The 17,265-nt window shown below is 44.5% G+C and overlaps 1 protein-coding gene across 1 annotated transcript in view; it reads right to left on the bottom strand.

Annotated features, from left to right (window-relative positions):
- The window catches only part of DNAH9 (dynein axonemal heavy chain 9), a 201,691-nt gene that overhangs the window by 31,712 nt on the left and 152,714 nt on the right, over positions 1–17,265 (bottom strand). Inside the window, 1 exon segment of the mRNA XM_035902634.1 lies at positions 16,805–16,932. Coding sequence (XP_035758527.1) covers positions 16,805–16,932 — 128 coding nt within the window.

Consider the following 17,265-nt stretch of genomic DNA (forward strand, 5'->3'; position numbering starts at 1 on the left):
GGAAAGAGCTCAACAGAACAGCAAATGAAAAACTGTGCATTAAGTATCAGCTTAATCATAGACTACATACCTGACCTTAAGTATTTTCATCTTTAATTGGTAGTTTCTTCCTACATCTGCTTTTGTGGTGTCAGATGGCTGAAAAATAATTGCTTTTGCTTTGTGTTGACATGACACCAATGATCATTATTTGTCAGTATCATTGCCTTCTAACAGCCGACTGAGGGAATATATCCAATCTAATGATAATTGAGTGCATTTATATACTATCCTTTTGTGGTAGAATGGGTGGAAAAGAGGAATATATGCTGCAAAACACAGGCTGGTACTAAGAATTCATTACTTGATCAAGTGAATATGTGAAAAAAACCAGACGGAGAAGTTGTGGAGGGGATTCACAGGTTTGAAGGAAACTGCAAATTAATTCTCAGCAGTCAAATAACACAACTTGACAGAACATGACTAATGACAACATATGTGGTCATAGTAATTGAATTTTATGTCAGAGACAGACAATGCCACATTAACACCAACCACAGCCAAGCTACCTGATCATCAAAGAACCACCTCCTCTCGCTTGTTTTGAAACCTGCCTCCCACCGATTTCATGGGCTACCTCTAGATCTTATTCAGGTGAAAGAGGGGGTAACGCAGCCTGTCTACCTTCCTTTGGCCTAGGGCTTCACGCACTCCCAATTCTCCCTAAACCACACTGTACAGTTTACACTGCACCAGTTTTACATCCTCCTCATTCTGTAGGATCCGCTGAAGACACATTTACCCAGGACACAGCAAGGTAATTCATTGCTTTATTGCATTTTTTTTCTTTTGAAGTCTGTGAAAGAACTGTTGTGCAAGGGTAAAAGAAGCTCCCCAGCACCTCTGGTTTTCACAGCTCATGTCCAGGTCTGCGCTGCAGGCAGAAAGAGGCAATGGTCTCAAATTCATTACCTCGTTTTACGAATGAAGGGTGGGGGCCAAATGCTGCTAAAAAGCAAACTGCTGAAAAGAATGCAAGAAAGAAATCTGAAACATCTTCTCATACACACTGACCATTATGACAGTACCTTGCCCTGTGTTACTTCCACACTTTGCGTTATGGAGAACTCAGAGCAGGTACCAGAGGATGAGGGTCTGCAGCAAGAGCTGGGCTAGAGAGCACGTGCAGGAATGTGCAAGCACCAGGGCCTTTTCTTTGGGAATTCACTTCCAAGCACTTCTGTGTGTTTGTACTTCACAAGGCAGAACATATATCACAGGACGCAAGTGTTGCTATGGTAACCATCAGAAATAGCACCACATATATATAAACCCGCACACGTTCCACAATGCACTGCCTTTGCTGACAGCGACCGGAGACCCTGCACATTTCTGAAAGTGAATTTCTCTCCTTCACACCTTATCACAAATCACCTCCTGGAGCAATGAGAATTAGTTGTTTTTATAAAGTCTCATTCTCTTGCCAGATGCTCTCAGAAAATTGTCACTGCTTTTGCAGTAAATCTGAAAGCTAGGCTTTACAGTCCAGAGACAGCCCAATACTTTAATACTCACTGCATCCCACTGGGGTATAAAAAAGGACAGGGAATGGGCACTGCAGAGAGCCTCTTCCCTTGGCCATGTTTATTATCAATGGTAGTGTGCAGTTTCATCACATTAGAAGATGCCACACATGCTCAGGCCCGGCTCCATCCTTCCTCAGCCAGTATTCATGTGAATAATACTACAGGACTCAGAGACCAAAATAGATAAGCACAGACCCTACCACCACCTCCCGCTCGAACATCTAAGAGACCAAGCTATTTCTGAGCAACAAGCTTGCTGTTGCTTGATGTGGAGAGAGGCCATCTCAGAGCTCTGGAAGCACCAGAGACATTTCACCCTGTCTCTGGCATGTGCTTTCCCCTAGCTGAGGAATTGCAGCAGCCACCTTACCAAAAGTGCCCTACTTGGCAGGCAGTGGGGGCTGCATCACATTCGCACCTATGTGAAGTTCTTGGATTTCAGCAATAGCACCCTGAGGCTTTTTCAGACCTCACTCCATGGTCACACTTGACAAGGAAGAACAGGTTTGATCCTTGTAGAGTCAGCACTATCTGATCCCTCCCTGAAGCCCTTAACCCCCACTGAGGTGCTCCATACACAGTCAGGGGGAGGATTACAGCACATCAGAGCAAGTGCAATTAATTTGTTGTCCTTCAGTCTCACCTCTGAGCATGCTGCTGTTCCTCTGGTGTGGCTGACCCCTATGAAGTTCCCCATCATCTTACTTGGGCTGGGCCAAACTAAGTACCTCTGTCATCTACACTGTCACTTCTCTGCTCACCACTTTAGCCACTGAGCAATTAAGAACATGATGGCACCAATGTGCCTTTTGCTGCACTAAAAGCTGTGCAGTTATTCCTATTCTCTGTGGATATGTCTCCTCCACAATTTGCAATATGGTTTCACCAATACAGACACAGAAGCAGCACTGGTCTAGCTGTGTAGGTACTGGCACCACTGAGGCAAGCCAGTACAAGCATTGGAGGGGGTTTTACACCTCTATTAGCACTCAGGATCTTGGCTGGACCACCACTGGCCCCATACTAATGTTGTGATGTAGCAACTTCACTGCTCTCAGGATTTGTATATACCCACACTTGTTGCAGTCCCTCCTCCAAATGAGAACCTAGCCCTCTCCTGCTAGAAGCTGGGCAAAACCATGCTGGTCCATGACCCTTTCACTGGCCAAGGTACACAGAAAATAGATGCAAGTGGAAAAAGGGAACAGAAGACAAAACCAAAAGAGGGCTTGCCTGAAATCTTTGCAGCACTTCCAGGATCTCAGCAAGCAACTGATTGGTTTTAAAACAATTTTTGCAATGAAGTAGAATATATTTTGCATGTTCTTTTAACACAGATATGCCTTAATGTTGATGATAGTAAATGAAACATGCCTAGGACCATTACTGGGCCAATATGTTCACAACGGCCCCTTTCTATACTATTGACCTTCAAAATATGCCTATTGGGAATGATCCTTGGCCTATCCTGACTCCTGAACCATCAAGGAGAGAGACAGACCTCTTCATCCAACAGCAGGAGCAGAATCTGTGCTGACAATGAGACAGGACAGACAGCTGAGGTCCAGCCCACAAATATCTCCTGGCACTGTTCAGCAAGTACGGACATTGCCTCAGGATGGTGGCAGAGACGAAGGAAAAACTCAGGTACAAAGACAAATACAATGAACAGAGTAAATGGGGACAGAATGAGTGAATAGAGCATGATGAGAGTCTAATGAGAGGCTGGTAGGATCCAGGAGAAACAGAAGGTCAGCTGGACTCAGCAGTCCATGGTCAGACAGGAGAGGGCATTCAGGGGAGAGGTGATGGCAGGTTATTGCCTCTTCTGAAGAGGTGCATTGAAACCATTTCTGCAGTGGCAACTGCTAGCTTGGGTCTCTTTCTGGCCTCTTCTTTGATCAAATATGGCAACAGAAAACCAGGCATCACATAGATCCACTTGTATTTATACAGAATCTGACACAATTTAAGGCTTAGGAAGGCATTTGAGTTTGTCCTCATTTCTTCTCCAACAAATCCAGGGCTTCATCCCTTGCTTGAACCCCACAGCCCAGAGCTGAGATCTGGCCCTCAGTCCAAATGCAGGTATGGGAAACTGCTGGGATTTGCCAGACTAGAGAGCAAATGAGCATGAACTACAGAAAATCTGGACTGACCTGAACTCCCCAAAGTTTTAAAGACAATGTTGAATCTTATCTTATCAAATTGCACTTCATAAGATACAAAAATGTAAAGGTAGGTAGCGATGAGCATATGAAATGCACAGAAAAGGACAATTGCTTGATTAATCTCAAGAAATAGAGGAAAATAAACATTACTTTCAGGAAGACTCCATTACATTTGTGTTTTAACCCAAAATATGTCCTGAGACAGAGGTTTCCAGAGCAGTTGTACAACAAAACTGGGACTGCAGTAGTTACAAAGGTATTGAAAGCCCAACAGAAAGTTAATTCCATCCCAGATCAATATTTGGATTACTTGCTGGTCTGTAAGTGGATTTGCAATTGGAAAAAACTTGGAAAGGGCTGTTGCAACATGAGGCAGTAAGGAAAACAGCTGTCTGAAATACAATACCTTTCTTCATCAGAGTATTTGTCCAAAAATCATGGAGAACTGGAGGTAGAGTGCGTAATTCTCCTTTTATATATATCTAGGAATGAAAAAACACTGTGACTGGAAGGAAAACTAGTCTCTTTACTGAAGCAGAGGCTTAGTGCCAAATGCTTATGTGTGCCTTGAATGGACAATACATCAATATACCTCTTTGCTTGTAGCTAGGACTAGTTGTGAAGTGCACAGAAAAAGGCTCCATTGTATTTATGATGCAGTAAGAAGGGCTCTGCCAATGTCTGAATCTCATGTAGTTTTGCTCTAGGAGCTCACTGTTATTCAGTTTAGTACATGAACCTGACTCAGTGAAGCAACAACCTATGAAAATGGAAAGATGCTCAGGAATTAAACTAACCTGATCACAAAGAGAGGGAAGTGACATAATTAAATTAGGAATATCTAATGTCTGAACTTTTCCCTGCATCAATTCATTCAGATGTGTATCTGTAAACATGTAAACAAATTTCACTGTTTCTTTGTTATTAGGCTTATAAACATCATTTGTCAATTTTGGTGGTCACTGTCTTAGCAAAAAGGTTTCAAGTAGGCTCAGAGAGGGAAACTGTGCAGACGTAGTTTATGCTAGCTCATAGCTTAGAGCTCCCTGATGTGCAAAGCTCTTTCCTCCCTACACAGGGGAGACTACACTCATCAGGGAAACCATATTCATGGCTAACATGGGAGCAGGAAAGCAGAGATCACAGAATCACTGAGATTGGAGACACCTCTGGGGATCATCTAGTCCTAACCTTCTGTTCAAAGCAGGGCCAGGTAGAGTAGGTTGCCCAGGACCGTGCTCAGCTGTGTTTTGGATATCTCCAAGGATGGAGAATCCACAAACTCTGGGCAACTTCTTCTAGTGTTTGACTACCTGCACAGTAAAAAAATATTGTACTTATGTTTAAATGGAATTTCCTGTATTTCAAGTTGTCCCCATCTTCCTTTGTCCTGTCACTAGACACTGCTGAGAAGAATCTAGTCTTTACTCCCTACCATCAAGTGTTGATGATTGGTAAAATCCCGAAGTTGTCTCTTCTTGAGGCTGAACAATCCCTAGCACTGGACCCAGAATGCCAGATGTCTCACCAGAGCAGAGCAGAGTGAAGGACCAACCTCCCTAACCTGCTAGCAATGCTCCTCCTAATGCAGCCCAGGACCCTGGTGACCTTCTTGGCTGCAAGGGCACGCTGCTGGCTCATGTTCAGCTTGTTGTGCACTGGGAGTCCCACGTACTTTTCCTGCAAAGCTGCTTTCCAGGCAGTTGGTGCCCAGAGTATACTGGTACATGGGATTATTCCTTCTTAGATGCATGACTTGACCTTTCTTTTTATTGCGTATCATGAAGTTCCTACCAGACCAATCCTCCAACCTGTCCATGCCCCTCTGAATGGCAGGACACCCATCTAGTGTACCAATCACTTCCCAACACTTTTACTTTATCTACAAACTTGCTGAGGGTGCGCTCTCTTCCATCATCCAGGTCATTAATGAAGGTCTTTAATAGTATAGGACTCAGCATCAATCGCTGGGGTATACACTAGTGAATGGCCTCCAGCTGGACTTCATGCTCATGATGAACCATTCTTGAGCTGAACCCTGAATATCGGTGAGCTCCCCTGGACCCTTCTTCTTTCCAAGACTATATCCCACAGGATTCTTCCAAGAAGACCCCTGAAATGGCCAAAGTCTGCTCTCCTGAAATTCAGGCTTGTGATCTTCCTTTTTGCTTTGTTCCCTCCTCTCAGGATCCTAAACTCCATCATCTCATGGTCACTGCAGCCAAGGATGCTCCTGACCTACATATCATTGACCAGTTTTTCCTGTTTATTCACATCAGGTCCAGCAGAGAACCTCCCCTCATCACCTCCTCAATCACCTGTGCCAGGACTTTGTAAACAATGCACTCCAGAAACCTGGATTGGCTGTGCCCTGCTGTGTTACCCCACCAGAATATTTTAGGGTGGTTGAAGCCCCACCATGAGGAGCATGGCCTGTGAAAGCGAGGCTTCCTTCAGTTGTTTGAATGCAGCCTCATCTACTTCCTCTTCCTGGTCAGGTGGTCTGTAGCAGAAACCCACCAGAACCTCAACCAGATTGATCAGCCAGCTATAATCCTGACCCATAAGCTCTCAGGTGGGTCCTCACCGATCCTCAGGCAGAGCCAGGCTTTCCTGCTGCTCTATGTGCATGGCAGCACTCAGTCATGAGAGCTACCCCAGCACATCTCTGGGATCCCAATGAGGCTGTAGTCCTACAACTGCATGCGGATCTGTAAATCCTCCTGTTTGTTCCCCATGCTGCATGGGAGATGCCAAGGCATAGAGGCATGTATGAGAAGACCAGGCTCTCCCCATGGATACCCAAGGCAGGAGATCTTTTTCCTCCAGGCTTCATCTGTAAAAACATTTATAGACTCGGTCGGTTATCTCTGCTTCCTGTAGTGTACCCAGAGAGAACAGAAGATTCTTCAGCAGAGACCCCTCCTACCTAGGGCTGGAGGTGAGATTAATCATTCTTTCAGTGCCCACAACCATTCACAGGAACCCCGTTTACAACAGGCACATCATATAAATAGGGTTTATTCTGCTCTCACCTTGCCTAGTGCCTGATGTCCCACAAATTCCCACACTGGCATTACCTATTTTCATTCAGTTAAAGCAGCAGACACTATGATGTGAAGTGCCTACAAAATCAGGACAGCAGGAAAGACAGGAAACAAGACATAACATCCATGCCAACACCCCACCCATAAATTGTTTAAACACCCTCTTGAGAACATTTAGAGCTTTGCCACCACACTTCTAGGGAGGCTGTCCTGGACCTTAACAGCTCACAGCCAAAGAACTTTCCACTTCCAGTTCATAGCTGCTGTTTTCATTGCAGGAATATCTCCTACCTGAAGCAGCATTTTTTCTCTTTGCTGTTAGTCCTGAGCATAACCTTGCACTGTTCTATTAAATTTCATCCCATTTCAACAACTCCAGACCTACAGGCTGCTCCAGTCTTCCTATTCAGATCCTATTCCACATTCAGATCTTCTTCTCTATGAATGACACCTCTCTTAATAATGTGACAGTGCAAAGCCATAAACACACACTCATTTTTTCAAGCCAAGGTCATGTCTAAAGTAAGATTAGCCCAGTGAGTGTTCCTCAGGAGTTCTGCTAGCAATGTTCAAGTTCTGCAGCTTCCCTCATACATTCCTGTGTGGCACCATCTCTGCAGCTCTACTACAGTCCATGTCAATTAATGCTGCTGTATTTAATCTAAAACTTCAGTTACCTTCACTGTGCAAAGTATCAAATAGACCTGATCCATCTTTAGCGAATCCTCATTACATCTGATATGTTTACCTACAATTTTCTACTTATTTTGTCCTTCAAAGTTTGTTCTGAAACTTTGCATACTGTTAATTTTAGACTAATTTCTTTACTCCAGTATTTTCCCACTGTTTTAAATACAGATGCTAAAGAATCTGTTAATTGCTAGTCAGATGGCACTCTCTGATTTGACAGATTCATTACAAAAACTTGCAATAGACTTGCAGTTTCTTCTACCAGAGTTTTAATAGTATGGGATACAGATTATCTGGCCCTCTGAGTTGAGCACATCATGCTCTTTCATCTGATTTAGCTCTATTTTTAATAAATCTTGTTTTCAAGAAAAGTTCGTTTGTGTGGGTGTTTCAAACAGCCAGACCTCAAGGACAGCACGTCTTTCAACCTTGGAAGATTGCCGGCACTGAGACACTCACAGCCAAAATATTTCAGGAAGGGACCAGGGAATCACAGCGAGCAACTTGGGAAGATGCCGTTACTGGGCTGGCACAGCCCTGTCTGCTGGGCCTGCTGGCAGAAGGATTCATCTTCCAATACAGCTGCACATCGGGAAGTAAGAGATTATTCAAATATGTGTGGGGTTTTTTACATAAGGTAGAAAGATCTTCACCACAGGAAGCTTCCATCCAATGTCAGCTGCAGAGGGCAGGGCCCTGCTGCACCCTCAGACCGTCTCCTAGTTGTGGTTCCAAGCTGCTTCCAACCTCCAAGGCTATGGAACTTGCCATGAGTTACAAACTGGCCACTAGCTCTATCTCTGCTTTAAAATTGAATGCTACGCCTTCAAGTGAATGGAAGGCCATGGAGAGGAAGGTGGTGCCTGATGTCTCTGTGAAACTGTGTGTGCGTGCAACACCAAGCTCCCACAGCCCTGTGTTCCCCCGCCATCCTGTCCTAAGATAATGTCCTAGTTTGGACAACTTCTCCATCAACCCAGACCCAAAGAGACAGCTGGGGATGTGGGCAACAACAGAAGGCCCAAGACGTGATGGCCATCCACCCCGGAGAGCCCCAAGCGGTGCTGCTGCAGCAGCAGCAGATAGAATCACAGAATCATAGAATCGTTGATGTTGGAAAAGACCTTTAAGATCATCAAGCCCAACTGTTACTGTAACCCTGCCATCCCACCACTAAACCCTGTCTCTAAGCACTTTGTCTGCCCAGCTTTTGAATACCCCCAGGGATGGGGACTCGACCCCTTCCCTGGGCAGCCCTTTCCACTGCTTGACAGCCCTTTTGGGGAAGGCATTTTTCCTAATGTCAGATGTAAACCGCTCCTGGCACAATTTGAGGCCATTTCCTCTCGTCCCGCCGCCCATTCCCTGGGAGCAGAGCCCAACCCCCCTCCAGCTTCCCCCTCCTGTCAGGCAGTTGTAGGGAGCAATAAGGGCTCCCCTCAGCCTCCTCTTCTCCAGGCTGAACACCTCCAGCTCCCCCAGCTGCTCCCCATCAGCCTTGGGCTCCAGACCTCTCACCAGCTTTGTCGCTCTCCTCTGGACATGCTCCAGCCCCTCCATGTCCCTCTGGGAGTGAGGGGTCCAACCCTGAACCCAGCATTCAAGGGGCGGTCTCACCAGCGCAGAGTACAGGGGCATCACACGATACTGGCATCATACGACAGTAGGTTTTAGTTGGCATCTGCACAGTTCATGCTTCTGTTAGGGGGTCACACTGCTGCAGCTGCTGTGCACCCCTCACACAAGAAACCCGGCAGAGAGAACAGGCTTTAAATAAATGTTCAGCCCAACTTCCAAATCTCCTCCTGCCTTTTGTGCAATGCCCAGGACCTCCAGGTTTCTGCACTTAAACTGCTAGAATGCCAGTTTTGTGCTTTGCTCACCCACCTCTCAGAATAAGTGCCTGTGTGAACCTGCAGGATGGGAAAGGCTTTTCATTCCCTGCCAGAGCTGGTTATTCCCTTCCAAATGAGATACCACAAGCTTTTGTGAAACGAGCTGCCAAATACTCAAATGTAACTCCATCTCACATCTTGAAAAAAAAGAAGGAAGTTTGTTTGCTCAGGGGAAAAGGAATATAGAGCATTTGAAAACTCTTGAAAAGAAAATCTGTTTCCTGATGTAATGACCCACAGAGTACCCCACAGCTTGTGACTTGGCAGAACCTGCATTTCTCCCAACCTTGTCAATGAGAATACAAAAACTATTAAAATTTTTCTTCTAACCTGAGAGAAACAATAAGGGGGAGGGAGGGGGGGAATGAGCTACTAATATGTGCGCATTTGTTTCCATTGGCATTTTTTCTGATGTTTTTTGTGGATTTTCAGAGTGCCAAAGCAGGGCGATTGCATATTTGACACAACCTGCTATAAAAGAAACTTCTGGTTCTTCTCTTTGTCTCAATTTCTTTCTCATGGAAATGAAGACCATTTGAACTGTTGTTAACAGCCCTTCGGATGTGACCTAACCCGAGACCAAACCTTTGCAGGCTGCTGCCTGCTGGGGACCATGTAGGGCACATTCAAGCTGGCCAAGAGATTTCTGGCTCATCTTTTCTTAGGCAGAAGATGTCGGTTTGTCAAAGCTGAAACCTACATACCAAGAGCTGGCTTCTACAATTTCCTTTTTTTTCTGTTTTAATTTCTTTTCTTTAAGACATTCTGGAATAGTCAAACACTCTACACTGATATTTGCAGCATAAAAAAAAAAAATAAATTACTGTTTTCTCCCCCAGAAAACCTTTTGCTAAGAAATGGGAGTTAATGAGGACAAAAATACAGATTAAAAAAATAAAAAAGAAAAAAACCTCCAAAATACAAGAAACATCATTGGTACAGGAGAGGGCAACTGGTCATGTGGGAGCTGTGATTCTTGGAGATGTTTCATGCACCTGACTCCCATTCCTGGGATTTTAATACTTTGAGGTCTGGCCTCTGTCAACAGCCACACATCTTCCTCAGATTCCCTAGCATGTCTCAGCCCTCCTAGCCCATTGGTACAGACATGACTGCTGTCATCCAGCCTGAATAAAGACAAAAGCTGCTCTCTCGCAGCTTCATTATCCCCTTTTTCTGCTGCTCCTATCTTGTAATGATCAATCAACATGGTAACCAGGTATGGTGTAGCAGCTTCACAGCCCCTGTGATCAGTTCTGTGGGGAAACACACTGCTGAGGGTCACCAAAAGACTAAGCCTTGATTTTACCTGCTCTGTAGCACTACAGCTACTACCAGGCATTTATGCAGCCTTTTCCTTTAATCTTCTACAACAGATTGTGGACAACATAGTTACAAAAAAGGCTCACCTAAAAGGCAGGTCGAAATTCACCTGGCACCAAAAAGGGTTTTGAGAAATATTTGATTTTGTAATGATAGGAAAATCTAAATCTATGTAAGACTTTCTTCAGTCTTTCAAGATGTTGTTTCACTGTTGTCCTACCTCAACAGAAGACCCCTTTCCACCACTCATTACTTATACTTCAAACACCATTTGGCAGATGACGTTGGAAGCTCAATGCCAAGTGGTTAGATGGTGTACCCACCTAAGGTGAAAGTATCAGATCCAAATTCTGTGCCCTTATTATGGCCAAAAAAATCTGGTTTAAAACCCCCCAAACCTATAAACAGTTTCCAAGGAGATACAAAGTCTGAACCTAATATCACATGGGTTTTTGTGGAGCTCAAAGATCAGCCTCAGTTCTTCAATGCCAACAATTTAGAAAAGAGCAGCTGCTGGACTTGTGCTGGGGTTTACCTCTGTAGCTCTCAAGTAACAAGTTCTCCTTCAGACAGCTGTGCTCTTGCCATAGGGGGCTCCTATTTTGCAGCTGGACTATCTGTATTTGTAGAGAATAATTTTATCCATGGACTTCATTCTCTCATCATCTGTGCCATCAAATGGTACCAGTCTGGGTACTGTGGTGGCAAGGGGCAGGAGCTCAGCAAAGCTGAGGCTAGAAGGCAGGCCACAATGCTGATGATGTAGGAGCCTGAAGCTGTGCAGTCAGGCTCTGCCAGTGTGAGAGTAATCTTCTTTCCATGGGAATGAACGATTGGGTGGCTTTCTTGTTGTCTCTTGCAACATTAGTCATTCATTAAAATCTCCATTTTCAGAGTGAGTTGAAAAACTTTCAAGTTCCCAGGGGAGACATAGATGCTGTTTTCTTTATTTTGCCTCCTATGATGTCAGAAGGCAACGCTGGCTGGTCAATACAATTGAGAAGGAATTGGCCCCAGGACAGCAGCCCTTCCCAAAATAACAGTGATCCTGCTTCTGTAATCCAATAAGGATTTCCCAGATGTTTCAAAATCCCTTAAGCACCAATTCCCCCAAACCTAATTCCGTAACTTGTTATTGCTCAAAGTACTTGACTATCATTATTTCTGGTTTCAATCAAGGACCAGTAATGAACTACATGTGTAAAAGCCACCTAGGTGATCATATCAAGTGCTTGTCTGGGAGAACATGTATATGAATTGATATCAGACAGCAAATTCAGTGGATGGAAGGGGAGCTCTATTCCACATGAGCTGAGGAGTTGTTCAGTGGATAGTAAAATACAGAAGTGAACCTAACCATTGATTTTTGTCTGCTCAAAAGCAAATAGGAATCCTGAGTAAAACTGTCCTGTGGGTGGGATACAGCCTCCAAATAAAGAGTTTGATTAGCTTGGGTAAAATTACCCTGACTGCCTCTTGAGATCTGCTCTGTCCTCTCTTTTATTACTGCAACGATGCACAAATTCTGGGATGCTTTTGTGAACTGAGCTGTCTGTGTCATTCCAGATCCTGTGCAACTGATCTACAAACACCCCTGAAACCATTTGCAAGGTATTGTCATCAAAAGCCTTGCGGGAAAGATCTTGCAAAATAAACCACCATATGGCAAATATTTGCTATGATCCACCTGTGACTGAAATGACTAGAGCATCCTTTGTGGGACTCTTACCCACTGACTCCTGTTGTGATGAGTTCATATACTGATCTTACCAGTATCTGGAGAGGTCAGAGTTTCAGCCTTGTGAAACTGGTTTGTCTAACCTTGTAAAAAAATAGATTGTCCAGAGAGTGATTTCATTTCAGGTGGATGTCTATGGACCATTGAAGAGTTTTGTTCGTCTAGGGGAGTCTTGTCTGTCAATGTAGGGGACACACGTCTAGCCCCTCAGGCTGTTCTCTCTCTTATATTACATGAAGCTCCAGCCCTTGGAAGAAGATGGGAACACAAAGTGAGACACAGCAACAGGTTCTGGAGCTGAGCAGTTGGTCAGTCTGGGTAACAATCAAGTTAATTGCTTTGTTGTCTCTCCACATGCCTAACTGAGACACCAATTGCAGAAACTGGAGAGGAATGGTACCACCTGCCTCAAACACATGCTGGGTGTTTCCAAGTCTGTCCTGAGAGTGAAGTGCCACCAAGGCACTAGCCCAGTGGGGCCCTCACTGTCTGGATTGCTTGGAAGGTGTATGACTATAAAAACAAAGGATGAAAGAGCTCTGATCTCTGTGTTGAATCAGTTGCCTGTATTGCTTTATTCCAAACCAAGCACAACATGGAACTAGAATATTTACATATACAAAGTTTTATTAGTTTTGTGACTACACCAGAGAAAAATCTCAGATCATTGACTGACCCTGAGGGCTGGATGTTCAAAGGGAGGATCCCCTCTGCACATCATGCAACTGATGCTACATGGAGTAAGTGGGTCACACTGATCATACAACAGGATCGAATAGAAAACCCCAGTCATCCAGGAATCTTGGAAGTGATCATGGACTGGCCAAAAGGCAAAGATTTCAGAATATCGCCAGGGGAGGAGGTAGTGTGTGCTGAAGAGGCCCCACTGTATAATCTGCCAGAAAATGAGAAGCAATATGCCCTGTTCACTGATGGGTCCTGTCGTCTTGTGGGAAGGCATCAAAGATGGAAGGCTCATGTATGGTGGCAAATGCCCTGTAGGGGTGGGTGCAGTAAAGGAAGCAGAGCAACTGGCAGTGCAGAGGCAAAACCATCTGGGCTACCACATTGTGGCAAGATATTGTTGCCCAGGTAGAGAACCTGGCTGTAAAAGTACAACATGTACATGCTCACGTACCCAAGAGTCGGGCCACTGAAGAACATCGAAACAACCAGCAGGTGGATCAGGCTGCTAAGATAGAAGGGGCCCAGGTGGATCTGTACTTGCAACATAAATGTAAATTATTTCTAGCTCTGTGGGCCCATGACACCTCAGGGCATCAAGGAAGACATGCAACATACAGATGGGCTTGTGATGGAGGGGCGGATTTGACCATGGGTACTATTGCACAGGTTATCCATGAATGTGAAACATGTGCTGTGATCAAGGATGCCAAGTGGTTAAAGCCCCTCTGGTATGGAGGACGGTGGCTGAAATATAAATATGGGGAGGCCTAGCAGATTGATTATATCACACTCCCACAAACCCACCAAGGCAAGCTCCATGTGCTCACCATGGTGGAAGCAACTGCCAGATGGCTGGAAACATATCCCGTGCCCCATGCCACTGCCCAGAACACTATCCTGGGCCTTGAAAAGCAAGTCCTGTGGTGACATGGCACCCCAGAAGGAATTGAGTCAGACAACAGAATTCATTTCCAAAACAACCTCATAGACACCTGGGCCAAAGAGTGTGGCATCGAGTGGGTATATCCCATTCCCTATCATGCACCAGTCTCCAGGAAAATGGAACGATGCAATGGACTGTTAAAGACTACCCTGAGACCAATGGGTGCTGGGACATTCAAACACTGGGATATACATTTCGCAAAAGCCACCTGGTCAGTCAGCACTGGGGGATCTGCCAACCAAGCTGGCCCTGCCCAATCAAAACTTTTACTTATTATAAAAGAGAATAAAGTCCCTGCAGTGCACAAAAATATGCTGGGGCAGACAGTCTGGGCTTTTCCTGCCTCAGGTAAAGGCAAAACCTGGGTGCGCTTGGTGGATGATACAGGAGGATGGGGAAGTCCAGTGTGCACCTCAAGGAGATTTGATTTTGGATGAGAATAGCCAATGAATTAAATTGTATTATGTTAATTGCTATATAACACTGTACATCATCATTCCTAGGGTGGCTCTATGCCATATCAATAGTATTACAGTAAGAATCACCTAGGTTAATGAAGAATGAACTTTGATGAAGCTGGGCAAAGTGCAGCAATGATGGAACTGGACAAGCGCAGCACCAATGGAACCAGAACTGGCTTCAGCATGCAAAAATCCAACACCGCACATTGTCTCTCCTGAAGGGCTGTTATGATAGATGGACTAAGTGAAGTCAACGAACATTTTATAGGGATGGCCACACAGACTAAGGGAATGATATCTGTGTGTATATATCAAAAGACAGGAAAGGTGGTGTTGATTAATTGGGATGTATAAGAAAGTGTGGGACCTGGCCATGACGTAGATGGTATAAAATAAGGAGCCGATATTGTCCTGGTTTTAGTTGGGACAGAGTTAATTTTCTTCCTAGTAGGTGGCATAGTACTGTGTTTTGGATTTAGTATGAGAATAATGCTGATAACACACTGATGGTTTAGTTGTTGCCAAGTAGGGCTTACACCAATCAAGGACTTTTCAGCTGCTTATGCCCTGCCAGCGAGAAGCTGGGAGGGGGCACAGACAGGAGAGCTGACCCAAACTGGCCAAAGGGCTATTCCGTACCATATGGCATCATTCTCAGTACATAAACTTAAGGGGACTTGGCCAGGGGGTGGTGACCGCTGCTTGGGAACTGGCTGAGCATCAGTCATTGGGTGGTGAGCAATTACGTTGTACATTCTGAATATTCTTTTTATTATTATCTTTATTATTATTATCCCTTCCTTTTCTGTCCTATTAAACTGTCTTTTTTGCAACCCATGAATTTTACTTTTTTTTTTCCCAACTCTCTCCCCAGTCCCACTGTTGGGCGGGGGGTGAGCAAATGGCTGTGTGGTGTTTAGCTGCTTACTGGGTCTTACAAGACCCAACACTGGCACCAGGCAGCCTGTCCTAATAGCCACCACCATGACTGCTGAGTTTGCCCCATGCAGTTTGCATCGAAACCTGCTGAAATAAGGTCCTCTCTAAGCTTACAGGGGAACCTGTCTGCTCTGTGCCACCAGAGATAGTCACAGGTGTTGCTGGAAAACACATTAGCCCAAACATCAAAATCGTTCTTTCATATAAATCTGATTTCCGCAGCTCTTCTGATTTAACTTTCAGTGTCTGCTGAGACCTCTTTCTGATTGCTCTGACCACCAGAGAAGATGTGAATGCATTAAATAAAAATACTTCAGGACCACAGTACTCATCTGCTAGCACTGAAGCAACAGACATGGAAGCCAACATTGCTAACTGATCCTTTAGAGGACCTAACCATCTTTGTAGAAAAGAACCCTTCACTTTGCATTACTGAATAGAATATGTCTCAAAAAGCTGCATATTTTCTTCTTCACCATCTCAAAGGCAGATGCCAGTACTGCATCCGTCTGTATTAAAAGCTCTTGAAAAGCTCAGCATTGTCTACCTGAGAGGGAGCTTGCAAAAAAAGCTAAAATTAAGATCAAAATATCAATGGCATTTAACTGAAATCCAAAATCAGACATGTAGGCTCAGATCAGGACTCAAAACTTTGTCTTAATCTAATTTTATCCAAACAGTTCAGTAATAATAAATGTTTATAAAATCCACATGAAAGAATTCAGGGGGGTTCCCAAGACCTGTAATGAGAGCTGGCATCTCCAACTCTGCATATTAGCAAACCCAAGCACTCACTGAATAGGTGGATCCAGAGAGCACTTGACAAAGACAGAGCTCCCTTCGCACCCTGAAAGGCTCTGAAACATTTTGCCAAGTGTGATAAGAGCTTCAAACATTTACCTGCTTTGGGATGCATGAAGGAATCGGCACCATTGCAGCCAGCCCCCACCTTTCCTAAGGTGGCGTGCATGTTCTCATTGCTCATTTAAATACATGGTAAGTTTTGAGCAGTAGTAACAGAACTAGTCTAACAGCTCCTAAGAACAAAGTTCTTAATTCATGAAGCAAATAAAAGCATGGGAAAGCATAGCACAACCTTCCCTCAGAGGACTCCCTACAACTACATGCCCTACAGAAGGCTCAAAGAGCGAGAAAAACCAAAGAAACACTGCCTGATAAAAGCAATAGATAACAGCAAGAAACAGTTAGAAGGTGGCTGCTTTGGACCCACAGGTGACACCTTGTCCCATCTCCCACCAGATGAGAACAACAGACTGCCCTTCCTAAGGTGATCAGCATCAGGTAACCTGGGAGAAGGACAGGACTCTTTCCAAAGACACTGTACCTGCAGGATGACCCAGTGACCCTCCTTCGCAGCCAGATCTAGAGCTTGTTCAGCAACTACCTCTTGACCTTGTCCAAGGGAAACATTGTGGAAATTCCTGTTGTTAAATGTGTAACCAAGTTTCTTCCCTAAAAGAAAAAAAAAAAGAGGTGCTCAGCACTTTTACCTGGAACGGCACACAGCACAGCTGAGCTCACACAGCAGCAGCGAGGCATAGTTCAGGCTTATCAAAAACCCTCACAGAAGAGCTATTGCACTTCTCATAATAGTTATCTTGTCTCTCACACGCTCCTTGCCAAAGCACTGAAAACAGCAGTGGCTTCTTCCAAACTACTTTTAATTACAGAGCGGCATCAACACAAAGGTACATTATTACAAAGTGCTTCTTGTTTAAAGAACATTATTCCCCTGAAACCTTTTTTAAAAACATATTTCACAGTGATAGGAAATTAAAATCATTT

Source organism: Egretta garzetta, unplaced genomic scaffold (genome assembly GCF_000687185.1).
Source record: "Egretta garzetta isolate BGI_Z169 unplaced genomic scaffold, ASM68718v1 scaffold589, whole genome shotgun sequence".
NCBI lineage: Eukaryota > Metazoa > Chordata > Aves > Pelecaniformes > Ardeidae > Egretta > Egretta garzetta.